At 31.4% G+C, this 19,557-nt stretch overlaps 2 protein-coding genes across 2 annotated transcripts; one reads left to right on the top strand and one right to left on the bottom strand.

The window, feature by feature from the left end:
- Positions 1–52: 52 nt before the first annotated feature.
- Positions 53–8,595, top strand: LOC133698789 (uncharacterized). The gene is made up of 15 exons (XM_062121855.1): positions 53–335; positions 1,105–1,255; positions 1,808–1,905; positions 2,436–2,494; positions 2,596–2,687; positions 2,779–2,902; positions 3,628–3,714; positions 4,164–4,257; positions 5,288–5,395; positions 5,706–5,806; positions 7,196–7,261; positions 7,346–7,433; positions 7,777–7,837; positions 8,153–8,216; positions 8,320–8,595. The coding sequence occupies exons 1-15, from the start codon at positions 269–271 to the stop codon at positions 8,449–8,451; spliced, it is 1,392 nt and encodes a 463-aa protein (XP_061977839.1). The 5' UTR covers positions 53–268; the 3' UTR covers positions 8,452–8,595.
- Positions 8,596–17,086: 8,491 nt separating this feature from the next.
- LOC133698626 (myb-related protein 308-like) lies at positions 17,087–18,660 on the bottom strand. The gene is made up of 3 exons (XM_062121618.1): positions 18,359–18,660; positions 18,114–18,243; positions 17,087–17,913 (listed from the first exon to the last, which is right to left on the bottom strand). Exons 1-3 carry the CDS (start codon positions 18,489–18,491, stop codon positions 17,229–17,231), a joined length of 948 nt encoding a protein of 315 aa, XP_061977602.1. The 5' UTR covers positions 18,492–18,660; the 3' UTR covers positions 17,087–17,228.
- Between the last annotated feature and the right edge of the window lie 897 nt (positions 18,661–19,557).

The raw sequence follows: 19,557 nt of genomic DNA, 5'->3' as shown, positions 1-19,557 counted from the left end.
TTAATATATTATAAAAAAAACAATTTAAAAAATAACTAGAAACCATCCTGTCATGCCACTTCATGAAGCCAGTTTAACATACTTCTTCTACACTTCTCATCGAACCTGATAGATACATCTCCTTCCTATGCACGCTTCTTCCCTTCTCTTCCGTCTCTATAAATTCTGAAAATCAAAATTCCAAACCCAGAAATCAAAATTCTTCCAAAGACACAAACTTTACTCATTCTTTTGAGTTACAAATCAAACCCTTTAACGAAAGCAATCAATGGAATTTGGTGAATGCTCTTCTGGTTCCAATTCCTCCTCCTCCAATGAAGTCTGGGCCAAACTTGGTATTTTCCTCATCTTTATTTCTACAGTTTTAGTGTTGTTTCAAATGTTATCCTCTGTTTGTTTCCCTATAAAATGTTTATAAAAACTGTTTTTAGTGAATTTTAGTGTTGAAGCTGACATTTTTTTGGAAGTTAAATTGAATTGAGAGAAAACCAGGAAATTTAACAAAGAAAGAAACTTTCTTGGGTTTGGGTTCTTAATTCATCGTTGCATTCTATTTTTTTTTTTGGAAGTTCAATTTAATGCTTCTGTTAATGTATTTGTGCTTGCATGTTTGTGGAGGGATTGTTACTGTTCTTAAGTATTTTTCTTGAATGCGAGTGAATATGATCGTAGTGCGAGTACATTGGAATTAGAAAGTAGGGAGTCTTTTTTAACCTAAATCATGAATGATAAAAAGAAACCCTTTTGGTTAATTCAACACTTTTTGTTATGAACATTAGCCTTTTCGTGATTAACATAGTATGAAATACTATAGAGTTCCCATTTTGAATTGGGGTTCTTAAGAAGTTTGAACTGCCAATACTGGAGCCTTAGATTTGTTCAATTAAATAAATGATAGCATTTTCATCGCATCTCCAATTTGTAGACAATTCTGGTCGATAATGTGGATGCTGAGAATCATATGCGTTCTTTTCTTATTGAAAAGGCTACATTCAATCATTTGCAACACAAACTTTTAAAGCAAAGAGAATAAACTACAGGGTTTGACAGCAAACTTTTCTGATTTGGGATTTTGAAAATTAATTGATTTATTCTTTGTTGCAGTACCATCTGACTCGAGATATTCTGATGTTGAGATAAGGTCAAATGAGATGGTAATCTGCTCAGAGATTACATCTTCTTCTCTTGAGAAGCATGAATGGTGCAAAATAACAAGGAATTCAGATCAAAGTTCTGCTATGATGCAAAATAAGAGGTGATATGTATTTACTAGTTAAAACTTATATTTATTTTCTGATATCATGAATACGTTGATTTTATTTATAGAGATTGGTATAATTAAGTAATAACCCACCTGAGAATCTAAAACATGAATTTCTATACTATTGACTGAATTACCAGACAATTGATTAAATCACAGGCAAAAGGTTGTCTTCTTGTAGGAGACAAAGAGCTGCTTTACTGATCCGAGCATTGTTTTTTAATTGCAGATATTCTTAAGCCAATTATAGAGTTAAGCTCATTGTCTTTGTTGAGTTATTACTAACATTCTGTCTTTAGTACCATAGTTAAGTCCATTAAGGCTGGTGATATGACTTTTGGCCCTATCGATTAGCAAATCATTTTTCCATTATCCAAAAGACAATCAATTTATTGGAGCAACCATGGTGATAGGAGATTTTGAATGCTAGTTTTCTGAATGATGAATCATATCACTCATAACTATTGACCGATACATGCATCTTTTAGTTGATCAGAGATTCTCAAATTCTGTTGCTTTGGTTGTTGTCTGTTGTTTCTGATACAGCTCAAATACAATACTTGTTGATGAGGCCACTGTCCAAAATGAAGATGATGTAGTGATAAATTGCGGAAGTGAAATTATTCCTGGCCCTGCCAGAGAAGGTCAGAAATGTTTTACATTGTTTTAATTTTATTATTTCTTCTTTACAATAATTTACTTGAATAGATACTGCTGCCAATAAAAATTGTTTTTACTCATTGTCAATTTATCTGGAGCTAAGTTTCAGAAAACACAGCAACTTCAATTGCATGTCTGTACTTTTGTTTAACCTCACTTGGGTATTATTGTTTTTATTTTGATGGTAACTGGAACAGCCCTCCCAGCATTGTATTCTACTTTTGTTTAAAAAAGAATTAGAGATAAGGTTAGTTTCTTCCATATGGTCACATTATAATGTGATTTGATCTCTGTTTCCTCTAGTGACAACATTATCTTGATGTTTTTTTTATGGGATGCATAAATTTACTTGGTATAATTGACAATTGGATAGGTTTGAGATGCACTTCCAATTGGGATATTTAATCATCCGGGGCTGAGTTTTGTTGAGAATATGCTTCTGGAATGCAATTGTTTCCCATTTGATACTGACTATCTCTTATAAAAAGGCTTTTTTTATTTCTTACATCTCTAGGATATTTGAGCTACAGATTTAAACTAATGCCTCGAGAGTCTTTCACGAGATGGTTAAAGGTGAATGATTAATCATATTTGGAATCTTTAAATTTCTTCCGGTGTGCCATTGCCAACCACAAGTGTGCTGATGTTCTTTGGTTTTGTTTTTTCTCCTCCAGGTCAGTATAGATGCTGAGCATGCAAAATGCAGCATTTGCTTAAACGTATGGCATGATGTTGTTACTGTTGCTCCTTGTCTTCATAACTTCTGGTTTGTGATTTATTTTATGGCTTCTTTTTAGTAGAATAGAATTGTACTTTCAACTTGTTGATTTATAATCTACTTGTCCTATGCAACTCAGCAATGGATGCTTTTCAGAATGGCTGAGGAGATCGCAAGAAAGACATGCAAGTGTGCTCTGTCCTCAGTGTAGAGCAGTAGTACAGTTTGTTGGTAGAAACCACTTTCTGCATAGTATAGAAGAGGTGATATACCCTAAGTTTTACTCAATTCCTTGGCGAACATTTTACATCTCTGTGCAAGCCATTTTATTTGCCTGTATGCAATGAGACATGTATTTCCCTTTGTTTGTCTATTTCCCTTTTGTTTGTAGTTGGTAGATTAACTTATTTGTTTTAGGCTGCCTTAGCGTCATATTTTGCAATTACTTGAAATATAGAAAACTTTTCTTATTGATTTTCTTTCACATTTGTCAAAATATCTGCTATATACTTTGTTCTTAGTTTCATTGCCTAATGTTAGTGCTAATGCTGCATTACTTTGTTTATAATTCTGCTATTCTACTTGTCTGTGATTCTGGATGATGATTATGGTTACCTGATATAATTGCATTAACTGAAAGAATGCCAATAACATAGATAACATAAAAATTGAGTGTAAGTCGAAGCATTACTGCTTTGAGGATTTAATTTCTTGTGCAAGTTCATGTATTATACTCTTATTTTCTTAATTTTGTACACTGATATATCATCATTTAAAATTTATTGATTGCGTTCTTGCAATTTTTAGCCAATCCTGCAAACTCTTAACCCTTCATGCTTGGATCTTCATTTCATGCCTGTTTTCTGATACATGTTTGAGAGTTTAAAATTTCAAGGGCATGCCCCTTTCTTTTTATAGCATGCTCAAGGTTTATGGATATTACTTTTAACTGTAATAGTAACAAAGTTGCTGATTGTTCTTTTTTTAGGATGTATTGCAAGCCGATTCTTCACTAAAGCGGTCAGATGAAGAAATAATTCTTTTGGATTCCTATGCATCAATAAAATCAAATCTTGTAAGTAATTTTATGTCTGAAGCCATGATACTTGATACAAGTATATGAAATGTTGATGTCATGTCTGGGATTGAATTATGAGAGACAAATATATGTCATATATCTCATATAGGATCAAGACATGCGATGCTTAGTTGCATTCTTGCGTCAAACTTTATCTGTCCTGAAAATGATTTCTAACCAAATATTACTGATTAATTGAGATAATGGATGCTTAGTAATATTTATTTTTGTAATACACATTACAAATAGTTTTTTCTCGTGTCTTCAATTGATAGATTTCCATTTCCATTGCAGCTTCTTTTGTGGTTATTTCAAATTGTTGGGACACTATTTGTTTGTCTTTGGTCTGCATATCTTCTGTATATAGAATGGTGCTTATAACTAGTTAACTTAAGTTCTGACGAGTATCAGATCATCACAGTTTTTTAACTTCTGATGCACATTAGATCATTCAAACTGGAAAAAAGCGTCGTCGAAAGAGGCCACACTCAATTTTGGATGCTGAAAATGAAATTGCAGATTTCCCATGTCCTCAATGTGGTAATAGTTTTAATTTCTCTTACAATTACATGTTTATAAATCACATCGTTTTCTGGAATATGATTGTTTGGCAATACTGGAACCCTTCGAAGGAAAATAGTGTGTTCTATTCTTAAAGAAGAAAACTATGAGCTAATTTCTGGCGTACACATTGTTGTGGGTTTGGTATTTTATAATGGTGTTCCATACACACTACTGCTGAAGCTTGGATCCTCATGTAGATCAATCTATCAAAGATCATTCCTTGTGTCATGGTCATGGTCATTTTGATATCATTCTCAACTTCTTCTCCATTGTGTTCTAGATAATTTGTGCTGAGTTCCTTCCAAATGCATCTATTTTACTGATCTGTTATGAGAATTTAGACAGAGTCTCCATAGGGTTCTTGAACATGGGAAGAAACCCTAGGTAAAACTAAAGCTCCGTTGTTTTCACGTCTGAGTTTGTTACATTCTACTGAATTGAAACCAACTGACACAAGATGGTGATGGGTGTTGATATTTATGCTAGTGTAACAATGATGCGACTGTCATATGTAGTGGTAGCCACCTTGATATTCTTGTTCTTGTTCCTTTTCCATGGATGTATTAAACGTGCTCACAAACAGGAATATCATCAGCTGTGGGAGTCTAAATGAAAAAGTTAGCTTCCATACTAAATGAATGGTGCTTGGAGCTTCTTGTACAACAAAAACTTACTTTTCTATCTTTAATTTTTGACAGAATTCTATGTTGCATATGAGATGCTAGTGCTGCTAATCAAAGAGCAGGAAAATAGTTTCAGTTAGAAATTTTATTCATCATTGTTTTTCTTTTTCTTTGTTTTCTTTGTTTAATTTGACCGTGGTGCTTTTTACATAATCTTATGCAAGTTTTCATTCTTGAGAGCGATCAATCATGTGAATAAATGCTTTTGCATTTTGAACTTTAAATAACTGGTTATAAGAATGTTAGCCTTGGATGTGTTTCTAATATGCAGTCTTTTTGTTGTAGATCCATTATTTATCTAATTGTTCAATAATACCAATCAGGTACTGAGTACAGTGGCTTCCACTGCAATCAGAATACAGTTCACTTACAGTGCCAAGCCTGTGGAGGGATGATGCCTTCTCGAGCTGATATTGGAGTACCACAGCACTGTATGTGTCATGATTTGCCTGTGCTTCTTAATTATTCTTGGATGAAGTGTTGGGTTTGCGTTTCTCTTATTTATTTTTCTAATTCAGGCCTTTTTTTCCATATTTTATGGTCATCAATCCTTTGAATAAAGTCTGTTAAAGTTGGTGTTGAAGCTAAGAGAAAGCTTCAAATTATTAATGAATTGTTAGGTTTACTTTGGAGTCATAGCTTTAATTTTGAGGAGAAATAATATTGGATTAACACTATTTTATCAACTGTGAGCTTACTGAAAGTAGATATATTTCCTTTTTAATTCCTCCTTTCTTGCAGGTTTGGGATGTGATAGAGTATTTTGTGGTGCCTATTGGCATGCTCAAGGTGTTTCCAGAAGTGACACTCACTCTATTTGCAGCCATGAGAATTTTAAACCAGTATGTGCTCTTTTATTCTTAGTCTTTTCTAGTTGCAGTCCTTTCTAAACAGTTCTCACTTGCAATAGGATTGCTATCACGTGGACAACTCTCCCTGTATGTTTCTTTGAGAAGTGTCTTTAATTTGCCAGTTTCTTTTTTTTTGATCAAATGTAAGTATATATAAGAGATCAAAAATTACAACTCTGGAACCCATAGGAAACCAGAATATAAAACAAAAAATGAAACAAAGGGAACAGGCTCCCTAAACAAAAGAAAAAACCAGGTATAGAACAACAGATGGTTAGGGTAGGAACCCGATCCTAGGGGGGTTGCCCAGCCTAACCAAATAAATACAACTAAAGAAACCATTAGAAAAAACATAGAAAATACAAGCTTTACTCAAAGAGAAACCAGATAGTGACAAGCCCCCAAGACCAAACCGGCGGGAACAACAGTAAATAGCTCTCATGCAAAGCTTGCATGGCCAAGCCACCGCCATGCATTTATGAAGCAGAAGAAACACAATTCTCATGGAAATGAAGAACCATGAAGAACTGAACTTGAAATTTTCAGAAAACAGCATCAACTGACTTGAAACATGCTCAAATAGATGTTTATTCCTTTCATTCCAAGTTAAGTGCACAAGGAGAGGGAGAGCAACTCATCTCATTCTTTGGTGCAACCCCTTACTTCTTCCAGAGAGACCTCGAAGCACACCAAATAGGGAAGACATAAGACGATTTAGACGAAGCCACTGCTTAACACGACTCCATAACAATGAAGCCACTGCTTAGTTTGTCAGTTTCTTATTTCTATTGGTCTAAACCCTTTCTATATAATTTTACTCCACCTGCATGGTATATTCCTAGCCCTTTAATTGTTTGTCTATCTCACAATCCCAGTTTCTCACATGTATATATCTTACCTTTTAACTATTCTTTTTCATTTTTTTAAAAAACTTTGGGCATTCACTTAATGCACCTGTCTCTAAATAGTTCATTGGTGTTCCTACCTTCTGCTACAGAGGATGATGCTGTTGACTTAATCTATTACACCAGATATGGAGTTTCTTGCAGAATTTTTTTTTTCTTGTGTGTGTATCTTCTCTTTACTATTCAACATTTCTTGCCTCTTCTGGCAAACAAATGTTCTTTCTTCTAGATTATTTGAGCACATATTTTTATTTAATCTGATTTGATTTGTGATTTGATTTCGTTTCCGTGATCCTTATTTACTCTTTCTTTAATTGCCTGGCCTTAGTTGTTCTATGGAAACCATGATAATTTCAAAGTTTTATTGTGATTTTTTTGTAACAATAAGATGCCTTTTCTCCTGGGGGCATCAGGTTTGTGAACATTTTAGGCTTTGTATGCTTTTGTTAATATTCCATAATCTTGTGCTTTGCAGATCTCAGAGCATGCTGTCTCTAGGATTCCATTTTTGGCACATGAAAAAAACCGGCATGAACAAGATGTATGAATTTCTCTTCTCCAAAATGTTAATTGGTAGCAACGTTACAAAGTTTGACAAGAGTGACTCACATTTTTTGTTTTATAGATCACAGAAAGGTGTATCGGACAGATGGGAAAAACACTGCAGGATGTTATTTCAGATTGGATTGGGAAGCTGAACAACAGAGAAATTGGTGTGTTTGTTGATTCTTTACCCCAACTTAATGGTTAAAAAAACTGAGTTTGTAAGGTCCCAAATTCAGTTACCCTTGTGTAAGGTTTTTTTTTTGAAGGGGATGCAACAACATACATATTTATCTTTAGTGGTACTGTTAATTTGAAATAAAATTCTGGAGTATTTTGGAATGTATCTTGTACTTCATGTTCCATGATACTTTTATGGTTATTTTAGGACAAAGGTTGGAAATGGGTAATGATGTGTTGTCTCTGTTGCAGAAAGAAAGGATTTTTTGTGTGTTTTCAAGCTAAAATGTCACTAGAATTTGAATTTTGGTTGGTTTTTAACTCTTGCTGCAGATCGAACAAGGATGCCACTGAATCATGCTGAGATGATAACTGTTGGAACCCATGTTTGCAAGTATGGACTCACCTTTTATTTTCTCATATGGAGATTTGATGTGGAATTAGTTAGTACTTAAATTACTGTGTAGTGACAAAAACTCCGCAGTCTTCCAAGAGGAGGAATTAGTTAGTACTAAAATTCATGGTGATGAGATCATTTGACAAGTTTTGAATTGATATAATCTTTATGAACAATTTTTAATGTGGATTCCTCTCTACACCCTCTTAAACAAATGTAAGGTTAATTATTGCGGTTGTGCCTGTTATTGTTGTTCTTTACTCTTGCAGGTTAATCATAAATGTTAAATGTTTGGTTTATTTCTGAATGCAGTGATTGTTATGACAAGTTGATCTCCTTTCTGCTATACTGGTTCCGTATTTCAATGCCTAAATATGTAAGTATATAGTAGTAAGCAGTGTATAAACTTGTGGCCTACGAATATTTTTCAATTTTCGAGTTTTAGAAACTATGCTGTGTTTGTGTTTGCATCATCGCAGCTCCTTCCGCCAGAAGCAGCTAACAGGGAAGATTGCTGGTATGGTTATGCCTGCCGGACACAGCACCATAATGAAGACCATGCGCGTAAAAGAAATCATGTTTGCCGCCCTACAAGGGGTAATCATGCATAATGAGCAGCTAGACAATCTCTTCATGAATGCAGTCATGAAATTGTATGGTATAGTGGATATAGTTTCAAAAACAAAATTATTTTGTGATCAAGAACTTTTTGCTTATGAGATATTCTAATTTTCACCGGTCCTTTACCCTTGAAACATATTTTCAAGCAAGCCATGGCCCAGATTCAGATCTAATCCCTCCATCAATGATGAAGAAAAGATTGAAAATTGAATTTGGATATCATGTCCAAGACTGCTTTCCATGTCCAAGTGACAAGGGTGGTTTTTAATAACTTAGTCTTTTTAACTTTGAGGAGTATAATTTAATTGGTTAAGTTTTAGATTTGATTTTTAGAGGTAACTAGTTCGAGTTTTATAAATTTTAAAGTTAATAGAGATTTATATAATTGTAAATTTTAGATTTGTAAAATTTGTCGAGGTTTGTGTAAATTAATCTGAATATTATGTTAATAAATAAAAAAAAACCTGAAGTCTTTTATTGACAACTTTCTCGTGGGAGGCCTAAGCATGAAGCTGAAAATTTATGCCAAATGCATGTATCAGCATCCCTTGTACCTTGCTTGGTTGGCCTCCCTTCTATAAGACTTGTTTGGTAAGATTTGGTTAATATTTGGTTAATTAATAGTACTGTACGAGTTTTACTAAAAATCTTTTATTAAAAAACCTTGGTTGTTTTAATTTTTTTAATTAAACTAATTATAAAATGATCACAATATCAAACATAGGTTTGATAGTGAGATAATTTTTTGTTTTTTGTTATGTTTTAAAAGTATATTTCACTTGAAAAATATTAAATTAATTTTTTTCTATGTTTTCTGATTTTTTTTATGTGTTAATGGTATAAAAAAATTGAAAAAATTATTTTAATGTTTTTTTTATATAGAAAATATTTTTTAAAAAACCTGATGCACTGTAATGCTAAATACATGTTTTACACATGTTTCGATTAGTGTATGAAAGTTGGTTCAGGAATGTCATTAACATGTCCACATAATTATTATATTTTGGTAATCTAGGATTATTGTTATTGTAAAAGTGCTTCAGATATTTTTTTTAATTTCATGTTTTTTTTTATGATTTTTACATCTTTTATCAAAATTATCTGTACTATTATTATTATTATTATTATTATTATTATTATTATTATTGGATATCAGTAGCTAGCAGTTGATGACCTTCCGTAGTAAATTAATCTACCTATAAACGTTTTCCATTTGTAGCATCCCAAACATGTTCGATCAAAAGGTAGTTAGGTTTGTTTCCATGAAAATTAACTAATTTTCCATAGATAATACCGAGTCCATCAACCACCACTTCTTCTCTGATATACCTAATTGCTTAAGTTTTATTTTTTTAAGAGAGAAACAAAACTCATAATATTCCGTATTACATTCTTTATTTATTTATATTTTATTTGCATGTTCTAGATCAAACTAGCACATTTATCTAAACATCTTGTTTGTTATTGCGTACCTGTTTGAGAATGTAGTTGGAATTGCTTTTTAAACTGTTTTTTATTTAGAAATATATAAAAATAATATTTTTTTTATTTTTTAAAAATTATTTTTGATACCATCACATCAAAATGATCTAAAAACACTAATAAAATATTAAATTGAAACAAAGAAAAAAAAATAAAAAAAAATTAAATTTTTTCGAAAATGTTTTTGAAACACAAAAATAAACAGGAATGGTGAATTATTTGACATGCTATTGTCCTTTTTTTTTTTTTTGACTTTCAATTTCTTGAACGCGTTTTGAACAATAAGAGTTGAATCATGTTTTCCTGAACCTAAATGTTGAATCTTGAAAGACAGACAAGGTTCACTTTCTATGTTGTGCATAAATAATTCATGTTAATTATAAAAATTCATCACCCTTTTCTAGTGAGATTGGTCTCATGTCGGAATCACATAATCCCCCTCTTTTCATAATTTGTTCTATTATTCAATGTTTGTTTTACCAAACATAGTGCAATCAAAACAAAGAGCAAAAACTCTGTTCAAGAGAGAAATTAAAGAAGCAATAACCAAAAAAATATATATATTTCTTTCTCTAAACATCTTGTTTGTTATTGCGGATATCTGAGTGTGGTTGCGGTTACTTTTCAAAGTGTTTTTCATTTAGAAATGTATCAAAATAATTTTTTTTATTTTTTAAAAATTATTTTTGATATCAGCACATCAAAATAATCTAAAAACACTAACAAAATATTAATTTGAAGCAAATAAAAAAATAAAATAAATTCAAATTTTTTCAGAAACATTCTTGAAAAATGATTCGACGGTAATTATATTTGTTCTATTATTCAATATTTGTTTTACCAGACATAGTGGCAATCAAAACAAAGAGCAAAAACTCTATTCAAGAGAGAAATTAAAGAAGCAATAACCCAAAAAAAAAAAAAAACTTTTCCTCTCATTTTTTTTTTTCATTTTCAGAATGCAGCATTGCACAGACCATCCATAGCATCTTCTTACATAGAAATTAGAAAGGCTGAAAAATGTGACGGAGAGAAGAAAAGAAGGGCGTTAGGTAAGGGTAAGGTATGCTCTTTTCCTTCCAAACCTTCTAGAGGGCAAGTCTAAATCCTCAAATTTAATTAAATAGGACAGAATTATTGTATTATGAATGCAACTTATCATATAATAAGACTTACTAATATAACGTAAATAAACTAAGAGATAAAGTAATTTAAGGAATAGACAACATTAAAAAGGGACATGAAGCAGCAGGACCAGGGATTTATGAGAAGAGAGACAGGGTAGTTGTATATCTGACATAGCCCATCTACCTACCAAAAATCCCCTTTCATGTTATTATCTAACATTACACATGATTTATCAATGAGACCCACCACAATAAACATACTTATATATATACACACATCAATTAACTTTAATAATATTTTTTTATATCTTAATCATTCTTAAAACCTTATTTGAGATCAACCTAGTTACAAGTTGAGAAAATTGACCTATTTTTTTAATAAAATAATGTTATTTTAACATTTTTTTTAAAAAAATCAATAAGTTAATGATAAAATTTTGACCAAATTCTTGAATTTTTCATCTGGATGAATCAATTTTTTTTTTTAATTCGAACTAGTCTAATTTTAGAATTGGCTATCTCAAGTCATCTGTCTGCGCTGGTCCAAATTTAAAACAATGATCCTAACTTAATTATTGGGTAGTTAATTTATTTGTTTTTTCCGTGGCATCTCATCCTCTAATTGAGATTGTACAATTTCAAACATGTTGATAGAAATCAATCCTATATTAAGGTTGAGATTCAATTTTGATTCCATGTCATATATATAAATTACTTGGTACATAATATTTTAAAAAATAATAAATGAATTATTTAAAAATCATGTAATTCAGTTATATTTTAATTTTGTAATTAAAAACAAATGTTGTCAAATATAATGAGAAAAACCCTAAAGTTTCAATATTTCAATCCAACATAAAATATTAAGAACTATTGGATTAATTTAGAAAATATGGCTTCAAAGTAAACAAGCTACATACCAAAACCTCTAAACCTTAAAATTACCCTAAAAACATATTCTAATTAATTAGATGGGTAATGAATTTCATACTAAAACCTTAATAGAGAATATTATGAATATCTATGTAATTATTTTGTTGCCTGAAATAGCTTATTTGTTGCCTAGATTAGAGATGATTGCGTTATTCCTATCAATATATATTTTGGCAAATATTATAGATAAAGATAGGATTCATATTTCCCTTTTCTTTTAATATATACATGTACCATTCACAAGATTCATATAAGACAATATTGTTCTTTAATTTTCTTCATGGTATCAGAGCATTGATTCTCTTCTTTCTGCTTGTTTTTGTTGTTTATTTCTTCCTTTCCTTGCTTTGAAAGACAAAACAAAATATTTTATAGATGGAGGCTCAAAGATGGTTCATCTTCTAACTAATTTTTCTGATGGTGAAATCAATACATCTCAAAGATTAAGTTTAGTATTGCTAAATAAATTCAATTTCCTTTCTTGATCGAGGGCAATCACTATTGCTCTTAGTGGGAGATCAAAATTAGGATATATCAACAGTTCCATAACCTTTTTAGAAGTGGATGCTCCAAAATATGAGACATGGTTGTCCAAAGATCAGTTAGTTATGTCCTGGATTCTCAACTCATTGGAGCATAACCTTGTTGAAATTTTTAGTTATTTTGAATCCTTTTTGGATCTTTAGAATGCTATTCGTGACATGTACCAAAACAACTCTGCTAGGACTTTTCAGATTCATCGCAATATCACCAATCTACATCAAGATGGAAAGCTATTTGTCCAGTTATTAGGTAGTTTGAAAAGCTTGTGGAATGAACTAGAGGTGTATCACTCACATACTGTTGATACTATGGTTTTGTGAAAAAAAAACAAAAGAAAATCAAAATTTTCAGCTTTTGGCTAGTCTTAGCCCAAATTTTGAAGATTTATGGAGCCATATCTTAATGAACCCAAAACCATCATCTTGAAAACTGTTTGTCTGACCATTCAATGTGAAAAAAATATGTGGGAAAGTTATGACTCGTGATATTAATCCTATCCTCCCAAATACTCGTGCTTATATTACCTAACCATATCCATCCTCTGACTCAAGACCTTATAAGGGAAAATGTTTGAACCTGTAGTGCTAATATTGTCATAATATCGGACATCTAATGGATCATCGTTGGCTCCTTAACCTAGAAATAAAGCCCAAGTTTGTGAAGGATTAGAGGGGATACCAAAAACGAGTTACTAATCATAAAGCTCACCTTGCTACCCATTCCATTGAAAACTTTACGTCTAATCCTATTGTATTGCTGATTGACTTTGCAAACTATCTACAATATACGCATGGTTAATGGAGAATATAAGATGATGTCTCCAGTCAAGAACAAAATCAGCCGACTACTGTTCTTAGTCACTTTGCTAGTTTTTTAGCTGATGCAGACCTGAAAACTAGCCAAAGTATTCTGATTGCTTTTATGACTATATTAGAACATGGTTATTTGCATGATCTTTGGGTTACTGATTTTGGTGCCACAAATTATATGTCTAATAAATTAAATTATATGTCTAATAAATTAAGTAACATTTATGTCCTTGAATAATTTTTCATTTCTATTTTTGTATCCATAGCTAATGGGAAAGGTGCTCAAGTAAAAGGTAAGGGAACAATCAAACTAGTTTCACACGAGATGTTTTTGGCAACTAAAACACTATTTATAAGCTTAGAAAAAAACTAGTTGTTAAACACAATTTTCTGCCTGTTAATAGAATTGATTAGACCGTTTTATAATCAGTTAGACTGTTCTTGAAGAACCCTAAGAGTTTATGGAATTTTTCTAGAAATAGACCAGTCGTTTTGAGAAATGGTCAAAACATAAAACAAGATTAATGTACATGAGACATAATCATGTTACATGTAGCATATTGATATATTCTTTATTAAATCATTTAAGCATTATTACATAGCATTTAAAAGTTTTATGAAAGACATCACAAGTAATCAATATGATATGCATATATCAAAACTATATCAAATTAATGTTTTATTATCCAATGTTTACGTTATCATCAAAACATATAATTAAATCATTATCATAGCCATAAGGCTAACACACCCCTTATGGCATTATTGTCTAGCACACATTCTTCAGAGTTTGTTCTTAACAAAATAAATCTGGTTCTAATTAAATAAGCTCTTAATTGTGAGATTTATCATTTTTCTAAATCATTTAGACATTTATTTAATTCATCGTTATCTCAAACTACTCATGCATTTGAGCTTATACATTCAGATGTATGAGGATCCTTCTCTACTTCTCTTTATAGTTCTAAGTATTTTGTAACCTTTATCGATTATTTCTCTAGGGTTACTTAGGTGTACTTGTTGAAAAGTAAAAGTGAAGTATTTGATTGTTTTAAAGATTTTCACTTGTTGATTACTAATCAACTTCTAGCTCGCATTAAAATCTTTTGATTTGAAAAAGACACAAAATATATTTCTAAAGACATGACACAATATTTGAGTTCTAATGACATATTGCATCAAACTAGTTGTATTGGCACAACCTAACAAAACGGGATAGCAGAATGTAAAAATCATGACTTACTTTAAAAAACTCGGGCAATAATGCTTCAAATGAATATTCTCAAAATTTTTTGGTCTCATAGCGTTCTTACTGCTAATTATCATGTCAATCGTTTACCTAGTCGAGTGTTGAATTTTAAATCTCATCTTGATGTTTTGCAACTAGATTTGTCTCACCTTATGGTTTTTGGTTGTATATTTTTTATGCACTTACCAGCTGCTCACCGTGACAAGCTAGATTCTCGAGCCATTAAGTGCATTTTTCTAGGATATTCTCAGACATAAAAAGAGTACAAATGCTATGATTATGTTTCTAAGAGACTATATGTCTCCACAAATATCTGGTTTGTTAAAGATATCCTTTACTTTTCCGCATTAAATCAATGGGAGATCCTACTTGAGTTATTTCCATCACCTAGTATTGATACTATTTACTAGCATGCCAGCCCTATTTTTTTTATCATCAGCCTGCTAACCTTGTTCTTAACTCATTTGGAAATCCAATCACAACACCACTATCTAGCACTGTTCACATAAACTAATGTATAGAAATTTTCTAGCTCACATGATGAATTGCCATCTTTTAGAAGAATTTCTCATGAAACTCGTCAACCTCTAATAAAAATACAAGTTTATATAACATATACTATTAAATATCCTGTCACAAATTTCTTATCTCATCACCAACTATCTCCTGACTAATCTGCTTTCCTTACAACTATATCAAATACTTATGAACCAAAGGATTTCTTAGAAGCCTAATCCCAAGCTATATGACAACATGTTATAAATGAAGAGTTGACAACTCTTGCTAAAAGTCACACATGAAGTATAATTCTTCTCCTTGCAAGAAAATAAGTAATTGGTTGTCATTGGATATTCAAAATGAAGTTCAACTCAGATGGATCAATTGATCGACATAAAACTCCTCTTGTATCTTAATGTTTTACTAAAAAATTTGATGTTAACTACAAAGAGACATTCGCTCTATTTGTTGGTATCAATCATCTTGGAACATTTTATCATTCCAACTGTTTAGCATCTTAGTATGATAAAATATATTTTACAGTATCTCAAGGGCATCATTGGTTGTGAGATTGTTATGACTCGTCATGATAACACTAATATTATGGGCTACATTTATTTGAATTGGGCAGGTAATACACTTGATTATCAATCTACTACTGAATATTATATTTTTTATGGTGGTAATTTAGTTTCCTGGAAAAGTTAAAAACAACGTGTGATAGATTGCTATATTGCTGAAGAAGAATATCATGTTATGACCTCTACAACATGTGAATTAATTTGGATTAAGAGTCTTCTTGTTGATTTGGGTTTTATGAGCTTTACTCCAATGATACTTTTTTGTCATAATCAAACGACCGTGTATATTGCTTCTAACTCGGTGTTTCATGAAAGAACAAAACACATTGAAGTTAATTGTCATTACATTCATTACCTAGTTCAATATAAGCTTATTCAGACTCGATATGTATGTACTTATGATCAGCTAGCTGATGTGTTCACCAAAGTTTTTTGATCTACTCAATTTCATTGTTTATTAAGCAAACTTGGATCTATTGATCTAGTTTGAAGGGGAGTATAGAAAAATATTCTGAATATGTATGTAATTATATTGTTGCCTAGAATAACTTATTTGTTGTCTAGATTAGAGATGATTGTGTCATTACTATTAACATATATTTTAGCAAATATCATGGACAAGGATATGATTCGTATTGCCTTCTCTCTTCCATATATACTTTTATTGTTAAAATATAGCTTGCATATTAGGTAGTTAAAGAAGACTTTATCCCACATTGAAAAGATAAGAGGTTTTGTTGTACCTTATAATGTGAGGGACACCAAATCAATAGATTTGGATGTTGGAGTGAAGATTTGATGGGAAAGCTAAAATTGATGGCATTTGGAATTTTGTAGCATAAATGATTTTTATTTTTATTTTTATTTTTAGAATTAATTAATCAATTTAAGTTAATTAATTAATCTAATAATTATACATGACACTTCCCGCCAAGTTATTGAAATAATTTGAATGAAGAGTTGCCTTTTTAAATTTTATAGACACATTGATCTGAAGATATGTACCTCTAAACTTTACAGATGTATTGGTTTGGAATGATGTCATTTTCTTTATAAATATCAGTTTGATGTTAATAGAAATTAATTTGAAATAATTTTCTTTTCTCTCTAATATTTCTTTATAAACTCTTTGTTTATATTTATCAGAAATAAACCAAGATTTCTTAATAAACTTATAGAAGTTGTTTATAAATTTAAGGTTTTACTATATCCTAAAAATATATTGCTTTAACCTTATAGAAAATACAATAGAGGTAATTAATACTTTAAAGATAATGATTTTCACGCCTTAAAGTCTATTTACTATACTCAATAACATTACAACTTGTACCATTCACAAGATTCATGGAAGATAATGTTGTTTTTTAATTTTCTTCAAACCTGAATGAAATAAGAGCAAAAACTGGAGACAAAATTCAGTATGGAATATTTTTCTAGAAATTTGGAATAATTTTACAACTTTTGGGAGTTAATGTTTGCAGAGTCTCCACACTTTACACATATGTGATGATCTAGCTTCATAATCAAACTGAACTCTGATCAGCATCAAGCATCCAAAGGTCTGTAAAATCTATGAAGATTATCAGCTGTTACTGTTTTTTCCATGGCATTACAACTGCTACATGCTTGACTGTTCTTGAACCCTAGTTTGTAACACAAACATGCTGCTTTATGAACAGAAACAGGAGCACTAGAAGTAGGAGTAGTAGATGTCTCAAACAATTGATGTGTGACCACTTCTTCTTGTTCTTGTTGTTTTGCTTGCTTAAGATTGTTGATAGAAGAGACTAGAGACTGACACGGAAGGCCAATAGAGAGCTCAAGACTGACCAGTTTATGATCTGGATACACTTCTAGTTCTGTTGTCACTCCACTGCTACTATTGGAATCTTCAGCCGGGTCACTGCTGCCACCTACCTTGATAATACTGGAATTGTTTTCCGTTTTGGTCATGTTGCTCATCGTAAACTCAGGCTGCACTTGAAGAAACGAATAGTTTTGTTCTTCTAGTTGAAAATCAGTACTCCTATTGGTATCCAGTTTGCTATTTTTATTGTTGGTGCTGTTAGTGGTGGTGGAGGAGGAGGTGGTGGTGGTGGTGGATTTGAGTGGACGGTGAGTTTGAGGATCAATTCCACGGCTAAAAAGCTTCCTTTTGATATGAGTATTCCAATAATTCTTTATCTCATTGTCAGTTCTTCCTGGTAGCCTAGCAGCAATGAGAGACCACCTGAAAGATTTTCAAGAAATTAAATAAAAAAAAGTTGCACTAAAAATCATCATAACCCAGTTGCGATTTTGTTCTAGTCATCAGAGATATGACCATAAAATTAAGTTCATCAAAAGTTGAATATTGGAACCTAATACTACTTGGCCTTTCGCTAAGGATAGCAAAGTAGTGCATAAATTAAGCAAAGGCAAAGTACTTACTTGTTACCAAGTAAGCTGTGAAGGTTGATGATGAGTTCATCTTCTTCATCACTGAAGTTTCCTCTCTTGAGATCAGGCCTTAGGTAGTTTATCCACCTTAGTCTACAACTCTTGCCACATCTAAGCAAGCCTGAACATAAAAAAAAAAGAACCAAAATAAAAGTTACGAAGGGTTATCTTCTTCTTCTTCTTCTTCTTCATGGCATAAGAAGTTGGAAGAAAAGAAAAGAGAAAGAAGAACTTACCAGCAGCCTTAGGGAGAGATCTCCAACAACCTTCACCATGAGCTTTGATATAATTAATAAGACGTTCATCTTCTTCTTTAGTCCATGCACCTTTGTTGGTGTGTTCTTTCTCACAGCAAGGAGATCTGCCCATGATTTTTTTTTCCTTTTTGTGGGTGCGTGTGCAAATCAAGAGAGAAGAGAAGTGATGAAGAGACAAAAAAGAGAGGATGTGTTTGTTAGACAAAGTGGAAGAAAATTGCTGGGAGAAAAATGCAAGGCAAGGGAATATAAATGGGAGGTGGTGAAGGTGCAATGCAATTGACTCGGGACCCCTGGCTAACAATTATTTAACGTTTTTTGTTTTCAAGTATTGGCATGGTATTTGACTATGTTGGTGAGCAAGATGAGTGGTTGCAATTAAGTTAGTACTGCTGGATTTGGTAGGTAGCTCTATTTTATTTTATTTTCAATTTAATTTGTTGGAGCTATTTTTCTCTTCCATATCTTGCATTTGTGTACCCTTTTTCATTTATTTATTTTCATTTCCCTTTAAGGATCACCTAATCTAATAAACCAGAGGGAATTGTGGTTATGAGGTGCTCTACCTGACCTGCTAGAGGCATAAATGCATGGCCAATAGATAATTTTATATATATATATATATATATATATATATATATATATATATATATATATATATATATATGGTGTTCTAAATCTTGATGCTATTTAAAAATATTATAAGATATAAATATAAAATTATACATAACCTAACCATACCCCGGCCTTCATTTCTTCAGTTTTTGTCCATTCCTTTTTTAGGCTATAACATTTTGCTTAACCTAACCATATTGAGAATGAAGATATTTGGAAGTATAATAATAATTATTTTTTAAGATGTTTTTTTATTTTAAAATATATTACAAAAAAATTTAAATTATTTTTAATATTAATACATTAAAATAATTTGAAAATATCAAAAAAGCATTAATTTTAAAAATAAATTTAATTTTTTTAAAAAATATTTTTTAATTGCAATGCCAAACATTATCTAAATGAGTTAATTTGAAACCCAATTAACATATGGTCGTTTTAAATTTTAAAAAAAATCAATTAACTTTATTAAAAATCTGGTTTAGCTCACACGCTAAAACCCGACCATTAATATATTAATACCTTTTATTTTAAATTTGGAGTGCCCTCGAGTTTCGAAACCA

This window comes from Populus nigra, chromosome 7 (assembly GCF_951802175.1).
Source record: "Populus nigra chromosome 7, ddPopNigr1.1, whole genome shotgun sequence".
In the NCBI taxonomy this organism is placed as follows: Eukaryota; Viridiplantae; Streptophyta; class Magnoliopsida; order Malpighiales; family Salicaceae; genus Populus; species Populus nigra.
Note: the sequence above shows the minus strand (reverse complement) of the source record. Positions and strands in the feature narration are given on the sequence as shown.